The following is a 12,551-nucleotide window of genomic DNA, read 5'->3' on the forward strand; positions in this document are numbered from 1 at the left end:
AGGTGCTTATCAAGAGAGAACTGGATAAGCACCTCCAAAGGATACCTGATCAACCAGGCTGTGTGACTCGTACGTCAGGCTGCGAGCAGCCGCGTCCAACAGCCTGGTTGATCAGTCCGGCAACCAGGAGGCCTGGTCGACGACCGGGCCGCGGGGGACGCTAAGCCCCGGAAGCACCTCAAGGTAACCTCAAGGTAAGGTACACATTGTTGCTTCTACATGCAGCTTCGACAGGACAGGAAGCCCTGAGGGACACCATCTCTAGTGACCTCGACGGGGACAGGAAGCCGGTGGCTTGTCAGAGGTCCAGTGACAGCAGTCTGCGTTCCCAAGAGATAACGCTGTACTATAGATAGTGAAACGTTCTAAAATATCATGTTCCCACATACACTATCATCCTCAGAGGAATTTACAGCGTAAACAATAACAAATTATTCACCACGGATGGTACGCAAACAAGGGTACACAGGTTGAATCTGAGTACCTAAATGAGCCACAGAGACGTTATCAATAATGGTTTTCAGTGTCAGAGTAGTTAACAGGTGGAATGCATTAGGCAGTGATGTGGTGGAGGCTTACTCCATACACAGATATGATAGAGCCCAGTAGGCTCAGGAATCTGTACACCAGTTGATTGACAGTTTAGAGGCGGGACCAAAGAGCCAGAGCTCTTACCCTCGCAAGCACTACTAGATGAGTACCCGACTCACCTTCTTTCACTATAACTACCACTTGACTTGCCTTACTCAGCCAAAACTTTCTGCTGACTCACATTGATTCTCATCTTTATCTGCTCAATGCTTGACTCACCTCCCACCTGCTCTATGGTTGACTCACCTCCTACCTGGTCTATGGTTGACTCACCTCCCACCTGCTCTATGGTTGACTCACCTCCTACCTGGTCTATGGTTGACTCACCTCCCACCTGCTCTATGGTTGACTCACCTCCTACCTGGTCTATGGTTGACTCACCTCCCACCTGCTCTATGGTTGACTCACCTCCTACCTGGTCTATGGTTGACTCACCTCCCACCTGCTCTATGGTTGACTCACCTCCTACCTGGTCTATGGTTGACTCACCTCCCACCTGCTCAACGCTTGACTCACCTCCCACCTGCTCTATGGTTGACTCACCTCCCACCTGCTCAACGCTTGACTCACCTCCCACCTGCTCTATGGTTGACTCACCTCCCACCTGCTCAACGCTTGACTCACCTCCCACCTGCTCTATGGTTGACTCACCTCCCACCTGCTCTATGGTTGACTCACCTCCCACCTGCTCAACGCTTGACTCACCTCCCACCTGCTCTATGGTTGACTCACCTCCCACCTGCTCAACGCTTGACTCACCTCCCACCTGCTCTATGGTTGACTCACCTCCCACCTGCTCAACGCTTGACTCACCCCCCACCTGGTCTATGGTTGACTCACCTCCCACCTGCTCTATGGTTGACTCACCTCCCACCTGCTCAACGCTTGACTCACCTCCCACCTGCTCTATGGTTGACTCACCTCCCACCTGCTCTATGGTTGACTCACCTCCCACCTGCTCAACGCTTGACTCACCTCCCACCTGCTCTATGGTTGACTCACCTCCCACCTGCTCAACGCTTGGCTCACCTCCCACCTGCTCTATGTTTGACTCACCTCCCACCTGCTCTATGGTTGACTCACCTCCCACCTGCTCTATGGTTGACTCACCTCCCACCTGCTCTATGGTTGACTCACCTCCCACCTGCTCTATGGTTGACTCACCTCCCACCTGCTCTATGGTTGACTCACCTCCCACCTGCTCTATGGTTGACTCACCTCCCACCTGCTCTATGGTTGACTCACCTCCCACCTGCTCTATGGTTGACTCACCTCCCACCTGCTCTATGGTTGACTCACCTCCCACCTGCTCTATGGTTGACTCACCTCCCACCTGCTCTATGGTTGACTCACCTCCCACCTGCTCTATGGTTGACTCACCTCCCACCTGCTCTATGGTTGACTCACCTCCCACCTGCTCTATGGTTGACTCACCTCCCACCTGCTCTATGGTTGACTCACCTCCCACCTGCTCTATGGTTGACTCACCTCCCACCTGCTCTATGGTTGACTCACCTCCCACCTGCTCTATGGTTGACTCACCTCCCACCTGCTCTATGGTTGACTCACCTCCCACCTGCTCTATGGTTGACTCACCTCCCACCTGCTCTATGGTTGACTCACCTCCCACCTGCTCTATGGTTGACTCACCTCCCACCTGCTCAACGCTTGACTGCACGTTTTAATGTATATAAATAAAAATGGAAATGTTGTTCGTACATAACCGCTAATCTCCGAAAGTTCTTCACCGATTGCTTTGAAATTTTCACACAACGTTCCATTCGCATCCGAGCGGGTATGTATATACATACATATGTATACACAGGGGGCCTCGTAGCCTGGTGGATAGCGTGCAGGACTCGTAATTCTGTGGCGCAAGTTCGATTCCCGCACGAGGCAGAAACAAATGGGCAAAAGTTTCTTTCACCCTGAATGCCCCTGTTACCTAGCAGTAAATAGGTACCTGGGAGTTAGTCAGCTGTCCCGGGCTGCTTCCTGGGGGTGGAGGCCTGGTCGAGGACCGGGCCGCGGGGACACTAAAGCCCCGAAATCATCTCAAGATAACCTCAAGATATGTAGATGTCATGTATGTGACGGGGAAAAACATGATATTTTGAAACACTGTGTTTTTCATGTGAGGAAAATCTTCGAAACCTCTTTACCAATTGCTTTGAAATTTTGACACAACGTTGCATTCGAATAGGCGCGTGTTTTTATATACCTACTATATACCTGCCTCACCTGTGACAGGGAAAAAATGTTGTTGTTTTTTTAAACAGCGCCATCTGTTGGACGTAAGAGCAACACACGCTGTAATCTCCGAAAGTTCTTCACCTATTGCTTTGAAATTTTGACACAACGTTCCTGTTTGATTACACAATGTTTTTATATACCTACTACATATATGCCACACTTGTGACAAGTAAAAACATGCTTTAAAAAAAACAGTGCCATCTGTTGCACGTAATAGCAACACACACACTATACTAACTATGTTACAATTCCATTTCAATGTTTCCGATTGCATTGCTAAATTAAATTTTCATAGATTACGATTTATTTCCATTTTGATTTAATTATTTTGTGTGACATTGTGTTGGAACTGAGCTGTGTTGTATACCGTAATGTTCGTTCCATGAGTATAGTATATTTTTGTTAATTTTTAACTGTTTTTATTTCGTTTTTTAACTGTTTTTCTTATATTTCAGTGATGGGAACATCGGATCACTTGATATTCTCTGATGGGAACATCAGATCATTTGGGAAGGCATCAGACGAGGGAGTGGGGAATGGTGGGGAGGACGAGGGGACGGGGGAGGGTAGGGAGGACGAGGGGACGGGGGAGGGTAGGGAGGACGAGGGGACGGGGGAGGGTAGGGAGGACGAGGGGACGGGGGAGGGTAGGGAGGACGAGGGGAATGGTGGGGAGGACGAGGGGACCGGGGAGGGTAGGGAGGACGAGGGGAATGGTGGGGAGGACGAGGGGACGGGGGAGGGTAGGGAGGACGAGGGGAATGGTGGGGAGGACGAGGGGACGGGGGAGGGTAGGGAGGACGAGGGGAAGGTAGGGAGGACGAGGGGACGGGGGAGGGTAGGGAGGACGAGGGGAAGGTAGGGAGGACGAGGGGACCGGGGAAGGTTGCTGTGGCTCAGCAGCGCATGTACTAAATGTATTAAGAACATTCCTTACTGTCTGCATAGTAAAAACTACACGTATTTGTGCCATTACCTCTCTATATATTCTCCTCATTTTCTTTTAAGACACTTAAAGTAATAGAATAAAGTTTCCAAATATATATATATATACAAAAGTTTTAAATATAAAAATATTATTTTTCAGTTTTATTAAACACTAGAGATTTTATACAAAATTTGAAAATATCCTGAGTTACTTTTTAATTAATTGAAAGATTTTTGTTTGGTTTTATTAGTTTTATAAAACTGTAATATTAATATAGCTATAAGTTAAATATTAATTGTAATTCAAAAGCAATAAAATGGTTGTTCTCCTATACTAAGAAGATTAGGTTAGGTCGTGGTTTTCTATATAGCTTTTTAGGTAAACTCTAATATTCACAATATTCTGGTGCAATTCTGGCGATTAAGTGGATTAATGTACTAAGCCGGTAGTCAGGATTGTACTTATTGCATTTCGATTTAATAGATTAGATTAGGTTTAATCGTTTAATTATAATTATAATAATTTTTAAATAATTTTAAATTAAATTTAAATAGTTTAATTAATTTAAATTAAGCAGAGCTACTACGCAAATTAAGCAGGGCTGGAGTGAAGGCACCAGCAGTTGTAAGAAATTTCCTCCCAACACAATTTCTGAACTACTAACCTCTCACGCAGCAATATAAAAATATTGTGTTTGGGGATAAAATCTATTAATATTATTATTTCTAGCGAAGGAACGCCAAAAGTTTTCTACTATCTATGGCTGCTATTGCGTCAGCCGAGAACAAATGCTTTATATGAATCTGATTAAACCTAATCTATACTCTGCTTAATTTGCGTAGTTGCTTAGATTGGAAATTGATTTAATTCATCTAAAACAAATTATACCTCCATCTCAAGGTGGAAATTTCCACATCCGTGATCTATCTTGAGGTTATCTTGAGATGATTTCGGGGCTTTAGTGTCCCCGCGGCCCGGTCCTCGACCAGGCCTCCACCCCCAGGAAGCAGCCCGTGACAGCTGACTAACACCCAGGTACCTATTTACTGCTAGGTAACAGGATATGTGATCAGCTGATTCCCGGTCGGTATAAAAGTTACGTCACGTACACCACCTCTGTATATGTGTTTTGAACTACTAACACTTCGATCCAGTGATATGAACAGTGGAAAACTGCCCGCTGGCATCTGAGGTGTATTATTAAGATGCAAAACGACGTCGATATCATCTTGGTAGAGAACAGAACAAAATTGAATAACGTGACTTATTTCCCGGGTTTGCATCGAGAGAGGAGGAGGCGGGAGCGGGCACTCGCTCACCGAGACTCACAAGTGCTCCAGCGGATCCCTGTGGAAGCGAGTGAATTAGCATCGTGTTATTTTTTTTATTTTTTTTTTTTTTTTATTTTTTTTTTTTTGAGATATATACAAGAGTTGTTACATTCTTGTACAGCCACTAGTACGCGTAGCGTTTCGGGCAAGTCCTTAATCCTATGGTCCCTGGAATACGATCCCCTGCCGCGAAGAATCGTTTTTTCATCCAAGTACACATTTTACTGTTGGGTTAAACAGAGGCTACAGTTAAGGAATTGCGCCCAGTAAATCCTCCCCGGCCAGGATACGAACCCATGACATAGCGCTCGCGGAACGCCAGGCGAGTGTCTTACCACTACACCACGGAGACTGCTCCGTGTTATGTTAGGATCCTCCATCTACTCACGACTCCCAGACGTTGCTGCAAGCTTCATACAGCAAGGGACATTGCCTTCAGTCGGTGGTTACTCTTAGATACGTTTTTAAGGTCATAATTACTGTTTAAAATAACCAACCATTACGCCGCAAGACAAATACAGCATCTATCTTGAGGTTATCTTGAGATGATTTCGGGGCTTTAGTGTCCCCGCGGCCCGGTCCTCGACCAGGCCTCCACCCCCAGGAAGCAGCCCGTGACAGCTGACTAACTCCCAGGTACCTATTTACCGCTAGGTAACAGGGGCATTCAGGGTGAAAGAAACTTTGCCCATTTGTTTCTGCCTCGTGCGGGAATCGAACCCGCGCCACAGAATTACGAATCCTGCGCGCTATCCACCAGGCTACGAGGCCTCTAGCGTAAGTTTGCGCCCTTTAGGCTGTTAATCCCTTTTCTTGGAGATTAGCTGAAAATATATTAACCTTATCGGAATTACAGTGTATATTTTCTATAGCATGGAGAGATACAACCAGGAGCCAGCAGCCTCAACTTGTGATTCACGTGTTCGCAACGCGTCCTCCAAAGGATACCTGATCAACCAGGCTGTGACTCGTACGTCAGGCTGCGAGCAGCCGCGTCCAACAGCCTGGTTGATCAGTCCGGCAACCAGGAGGCCTGGTCGACGACCGGGCCGCGGGGACGCTAAGCCCCGGAAGCACCTCAAGGTAACCTCAAGGTAACGCTACCATGATGAGGCTAGGAACCTGACTGACTTCCGCAGGATTGTCAGACTTACTCCTACTAATCGGCTAGACAACTAAGCCATTTAAATCAAATTTATGATAATTGTAGTTAGTTTACTAACCCCATAACAAATTATTTACTCATACATATTTACCAAAACGCTTGTGCTCTCTAGAGTGGAGTACTGCTGCACAATGACAGCCCCTTTCAAAGCTGGAGAAATTGCTGACCTGGAGAGCGTGCAGAGATCCTTTACTGCTAGAATCCACTCAGTAAAACATCTAAACTATTGGGACCGACTAAAATGCCTAAATCTGTACTCCCTTGAGCGCAGGCGGGAGAGATACATAATAATTTACACGTGGAAAATATTAGAGGGGCTGGTCCCAAACCTGCACACAGAAATAACATCACATGAGACCAGGAGGCATGGCAGAATGTGCAGAATACCCCCGTTGAAAAGCGGAGGTGCAACAGGTACTCTGAGAGAGAACTCTATCAACATCAGAGGCCCGAGACTGTTCAACACGCTTCCACTACACATAAGGGACATAACTGGCCGACCCTCACAGTGTTCAAGAGAGAACTATCAACATCAGAGGCCCGAGACTGTTCAACACGCTTCCACTACACATAAGGGGCATAACTGGCCGACCCCTCACACTGTTCAAGAGAGAACTATCAACATCAGAGGCCCGAGACTGTTCAACACGCTTCCACTACACATAAGGGGCATAACTGGCCGACCCCTCACACTGTTCAAGAGAGAACTATCAACATCAGAGGCCCGAGACTGTTCAACACGCTTCCACTACACATAAGGGGCATAATTGGCCGACCCCTCACAGTGTTCAAGAGAGAACTATCAACATCAGAGGTCCGAGACTGTTCAACACGCTTCCGCTACACATAAGGGGCATAACTGGCCGACCCCTCACACTGTTCAAGAGAGAACTATCAACATCAGAGGCCCGAGACTGTTCAACACGCTTCCACTACACATAAGGGGCATAACTGGCCGACCCCTCACAGTGTTCAAGAGAGAACTATCAACATCAGAGGTCCGAGACTGTTCAACACGCTTCCGCTACACATAAGGGGCATAACTGGCCGACCCCTCACAGTGTTCAAGAGAGAACTATCAACATCAGAGGCCCGAGACTGTTCAACACGCTTCCACTACACATAAGGGACATAACTGGCAATCCCCTCACAGTGTTCAAGAGAGAACTGGATAAGCACCTCCAAAGGATACCTGATTAACCAGGCTGTGACTCATACGTCAGGCTGTGAGCAGCCGCGTCCAACAGCCTGGTTGATCAGTCCAGCAACCAGGAGGCCTGGTCGACGACCGGGCCGCGGGGGCGCTAAGCCCCGGAAGCACCTCAAGGGAACCTCAAGGTAAGGTAACCATTGAATTTATTAAATTATATTTAAGTTACTATGTAGATTTAGCATTGTAAAGTCTACCCCCGAATTTTGTGGAAGTGGAGCTGCTTGAGAAGTATCCAAACATTAATACAGTCCGCTCATACAGTACATTTATTCATCTAATAATACTAAGAAACATTTGTTGCGAAATTCCCCACAGGTGTGACTCACCTCTCAGCAGCGTGAGTGAAGGCACCAGCCGGAGTGACTCACCTCTCAGCAGTGTGAGCGAAGGCACCAGCAGGTGTGACTCACCTCTCAGCAGTGTGAGTGACTCACCTCTCAGCAGTGTGAGCGAAGGCACCAGCAGGTGTGACTCACCTCTCAGCAGTGTGAGTGACGGCACCAGCAGGTGTGACTCACCTCTCAGCAGTGTGAGTGACGGCACCAGCAGGAGTGACTCACCTCTCAGCAGTGTGAGTGAAGGCACCAGCAGGTGTGACTCACCTCTCAGCAGTGTGAGTGAAGGCACCAGCAGGTGTGACTCACCTCTCAGCAGTGTGAGTGAAGGCACCAGCAGGTGTGACTCACCTCTCAGCAGTGTGAGTGAAGGCACCAGCGGGAGTGACTCACCTCTCAGCAGTGTGAGTGAAGGCACCAGCAGGTGTGACTCACCTCTCAGCAGTGTGAGTGAAGGCACCAGCAGGTGTGACTCACCTCTCAGCAGTGTGAGTGAAGGCACCAGCGGGTGTGACTCACCTCTCAGCAGTGTGAGTGAAGGCACCAGCAGGCGTGACTCACCTCTCAGCAGTGTGAGTGACTCACCTCTCAGCAGTGTGAGTGAAGGCACCAGCAGGAGTGACTCACCTCTCAGCAGTGTGAGTGAAGGCACCAGCAGGTGTGACTCACCTCTCAGCAGTGTGAGTGAAGGCACCAGCGGGTGTGACTCACCTCTCAGCAGTGTGAGTGAAGGCACCAGCAGGAGTGACTCACCTCTCAGCAGTGTGAGTGAAGGCACCAGCAGGTGTGACTCACCTCTCAGCAGTGTGAGCGAAGGCACCAGCAGGGGAGGCGTGAGTGACCCTGGTGACGGTCACGATGCCTGTAGAGCGCCCAGCATCCTGAAGCACAAGAGTATTGGTGAGAATCTTGCTGGTGACTTATTATTATTAACATCTTTATTGACAAAATTAATTACAAGTTTGCCTAATCTGAGGATTTTGATAGTCTTATTAAAGTGAGGATAATGTTGGTATTCACTGTCACGCAGGACAGAGGGTCATACACTAGACAATAGGTCTAAACTGTAGGCTGAAGCACATATATATCATGGTTACAATCAATGTTTTAATGTATGGATATGTGAAAACAACTTTCTACTGTGCACTGCCACACAAGGGCAGGGATGGGTTCATAAGTGATGCAGCTTAGAATATAAATAGAAATTGTTCTTCATTCTTTAAAATGGACAAGCAAATTTTGGGTAAATTGTTAGGATGTCGTCCAGAACACCTGAGTCAATGACATAGTTACACAGTTGGTGGTACAAGAGGCCAGGAGGTCTAAAGTCCTTTACGGTTTCACATTCATCAATATAGCGTTCTAGTGAGTGCATTAAAGGTTTATCACAGAGTTTACAATGCTGGTGACTGGTGGTGGTGGTGACTGTGGTGGTGGTGACTGTGGTGGTGGTGACTGTGGTGGTGGTGACTGTGGTGGTGGTGACTGTGGTGGTGGTGACTGTGGTGGTGGTGACTGTGGTGCTGGTGACTGTGGTGGTGGTGACTGTGGTGGTGGTGACTGTGGTGGTGGTGACTGTGGTGGTGGTGACTGTGGTGGTGGTGACTGTGGTGGTGGTGACTGTGGTGCTGGTGACTGTGGTGGTGGTGACTGGTGGTGGTGGTGACTGTGGTGGTGGTGACTGTGGTGGTGGTGACTGTGGTGGTGGTGACTGTGGTGGTGGTGACTGGTGGTGGTCGTGACTGTGGTGGTGGTGACTGTGGTGGTGGTGACTGGTGGTGGTGACTGTGGTGGTGGTGACTGGTGGTGCTGGTGACTGTGGTGGTGGTGACTGTGGTGGTGGTGACTGTGGTGGTGGTGACTGTGGTGGTGGTGACTGTGGTGGTGGTGACTGGTGGTGGTCGTGACTGTGGTGGTGGTGGTGGTGACTGTGGTGACTGTGGTGGTCGTGACTGTGGTGGTGGTGACTGTGGTGGTGGTGACTGGTGGTGGTGGTGACTGTGGTGGTGGTGACTGTGGTGGTGGTGACTGGTGGTGCTGGTGACTGTGGTGGTGGTGACTGGTGGTGGTGGTGACTGTGGTGGTGGTGCTGGTGACTGTGGTGGTGGTGACTGTGGTGGTGGTGACTGTGGTGGTGGTGACTGTGGTGGTGGTGACTGTGGTGGTGGTGACTGGTGGTGGTGACTGTGGTGGTGGTGACTGTGGTGGTGGTGACTGGTGGTGGTGACTGTGGTGGTGGTGACTGTGGTGGTGGTGACTGTGGTGGTGGTGACTGTGGTGGTGGTGACTGTGGTGGTGGTGACTGGTGGTGGTGACTGTGGTGGTGGTGACTGGTGGTGCTGGTGACTGTGGTGGTGGTGACTGTGGTGGTGGTGACTGTGGTGGTGGTGACTGTGGTGGTGGTGACTGGTGGTGGTGACTGTGGTGGTGGTGACTGGTGGTGCTGGTGACTGTGGTGGTGGTGGCTGTGGTGGTGGTGACTGTGGTGGTGGTGACTGTGGTGGTGGTGACTGTGGTGGTGGTGACTGTGGTGGTGGTGACTGGTGGTGGTCGTGACTGTGGTGGTGGTGACTGTGGTGGTGGTGGTGGTGACTGTGGTGACTGTGGTGGTCGTGACTGTGGTGGTGGTGACTGTGGTGGTGGTGACTGGTGGTGGTGGTGACTGTGGTGGTGGTGACTGGTGGTGCTGGTGACTGTGGTGGTGGTGACTGGTGGTGGTGGTGACTGTGGTGGTGGTGCTGGTGACTGTGGTGGTCGTGACTGTGGTGGTGGTGACTGTGGTGGTGGTGACTGTGGTGGTGGTGACTGTGGTGGTGGTGACTGTGGTGGTGGTGACTGGTGGTGGTCGTGACTGTGGTGGTGGTGACTGTGGTGGTGGTGACTGTGGTGGTGGTGACTGGTGGTGGTGACTGTGGTGGTGGTGACTGTGGTGGTGGTGACTGTGGTGGTGGTGACTGTGGTGGTGGTGACTGTGGTGGTGGTGACTGTGGTGGTGGTGACTGTGGTGGTGGTGACTGGTGGTGCTGGTGACTGTGGTGGTGACTGTGGTGGTGGTGACTGGTGGTGGTGGTGACTGTGGTGGTGGTGACTGTGGTGGTGGTGACTGTGGTGGTGGTGACTGTGGTGGTGGTGACTGGTGGTGCTGGTGACTGTGGTGGTGACTGTGGTGGTGGTGCCTGGTGGTGGTGGTGACTGTGGTGGTGGTGACTGTGGTGGTGGTGACTGTGGTGGTGGTGACTGTGGTGGTGGTGACTGTGGTGGTGGTGACTGTGGTGGTGGTGACTGGTGGTGGTCGTGACTGTGGTGGTGGTGACTGTGGTGGTGGTGGTGGTGACTGTGGTGACTGTGGTGGTCGTGACTGTGGTGGTGGTGACTGTGGTGGTGGTGACTGGTGGTGGTGGTAACTGTGGTGGTGGTGACTGTGGTGGTGGTGACTGGTGGTGCTGGTGACTGAGGTGGTGGTGACTGGTGGTGGTGGTGACTGTGGTGGTGGTGCTGGTGACTGTGGTGGTCGTGACTGTGGTGGTCGTGACTGTGGTGGTGGTGACTGTGGTGGTGGTGACTGTGGTGGTGGTGACTGTGGTGGTGGTGACTGGTGGTGGTCGTGACTGTGGTGGTGGTGACTGTGGTGGTGGTGACTGGTGGTGGTGACTGTGGTGGTGGTGACTGTGGTGGTGGTGACTGTGGTGGTGGTGACTGTGGTGGTGGTGACTGTGGTGGTGGTGACTGTGGTGGTGGTGACTGTGGTGGTGGTGACTGGTGGTGCTGGTGAATGTGGTGGTGACTGTGGTGGTAGTGACTGGTGGTGGTGGTGACTGTGGTGGTGGTGACTGTGGTGGTGGTGACTGTGGTGGTGGTGACTGGTGGTGGTGGTGACTGTGGTGGTGGTGACTGGTGGTGGTGGTGACTGTGGTGGTGGTGACTGTGGTGGTGGTGACTGTGGTGGTGGTGACTGTGGTGGTGGTGACTGTGGTGGTGGTGACTGGTGGTGGTGGTGACTGTGGTGGTGGTGACTGTGGTGGTGGTGACTGTGGTGGTGGTGACTGGTGGTGGTGGTGACTGTGGTGGTGGTGACTGTGGTGGTGGTGACTGTGGTGGTGGTGACTGGTGGTGGTGGTGACTGTGGTGGTGGTGACTGGTGGTGCTGGTGACTGTGGTGCTGGTGACTGTGGTGCTGGTGACTGTGGTGCTGGTGACTGTGGTGCTGGTGACTGTGGTGGTGGTGACTGTGGTGGTGGTGACTGTGGTGGTGGTGACTGTGGTGGTGGTGACTGGTGGTGGTGGTGACTGTGGTGGTGGTGACTGTGGTGGTGGTGACTGTGGTGGTGGTGACTGGTGGTGGTGGTGACTGTGGTGGTGGTGACTGTGGTGGTGGTGACTGTGGTGGTGGTGACTGGTGGTGGTGGTGACTGTGGTGGTGGTGACTGGTGGTGCTGGTGACTGTGGTGCTGGTGACTGTGGTGGTGGTGACTGTGGTGGTGGTGACTGTGGTGGTGGTGACTGTGGTGGTGGTGGCTTGGGTGTGTTGCACATTAAATCAACAATAAATTGTTCTCTGTACACAATTAATTATTAGTGTAAACAAAGGAGTCATACTCCGCAGGAAACATCGTCCACAGAGCCGAATGTGACGACGAAATTGACGTCGTACACAGAGTGGGATATGGATTAGGATAGTAATCCATAATTAGGTAGTTATGTATTATTTATTTATACAAGAGTTGTTACATTCTTG

At 50.6% G+C, this 12,551-nt stretch overlaps 1 protein-coding gene across 1 annotated transcript in view; it reads right to left on the reverse strand.

Moving 5' to 3' along the window:
* The window catches only part of LOC123757587 (alkaline phosphatase, tissue-nonspecific isozyme), a 50,992-nt gene that overhangs the window by 20,241 nt on the left and 18,200 nt on the right, over positions 1-12,551 (reverse strand). The window contains exon 5 of the mRNA XM_069321717.1: positions 8,612-8,697. Within this exon, the coding sequence (XP_069177818.1) occupies positions 8,612-8,697 (86 nt within the window). The remainder of the gene's footprint in view (positions 1-8,611; positions 8,698-12,551) is intronic.

The sequence above is a fragment of the Procambarus clarkii genome, chromosome 1, assembly GCF_040958095.1.
Source record: "Procambarus clarkii isolate CNS0578487 chromosome 1, FALCON_Pclarkii_2.0, whole genome shotgun sequence".
NCBI classification, from domain to species: Eukaryota; Metazoa; Arthropoda; class Malacostraca; order Decapoda; family Cambaridae; genus Procambarus; species Procambarus clarkii.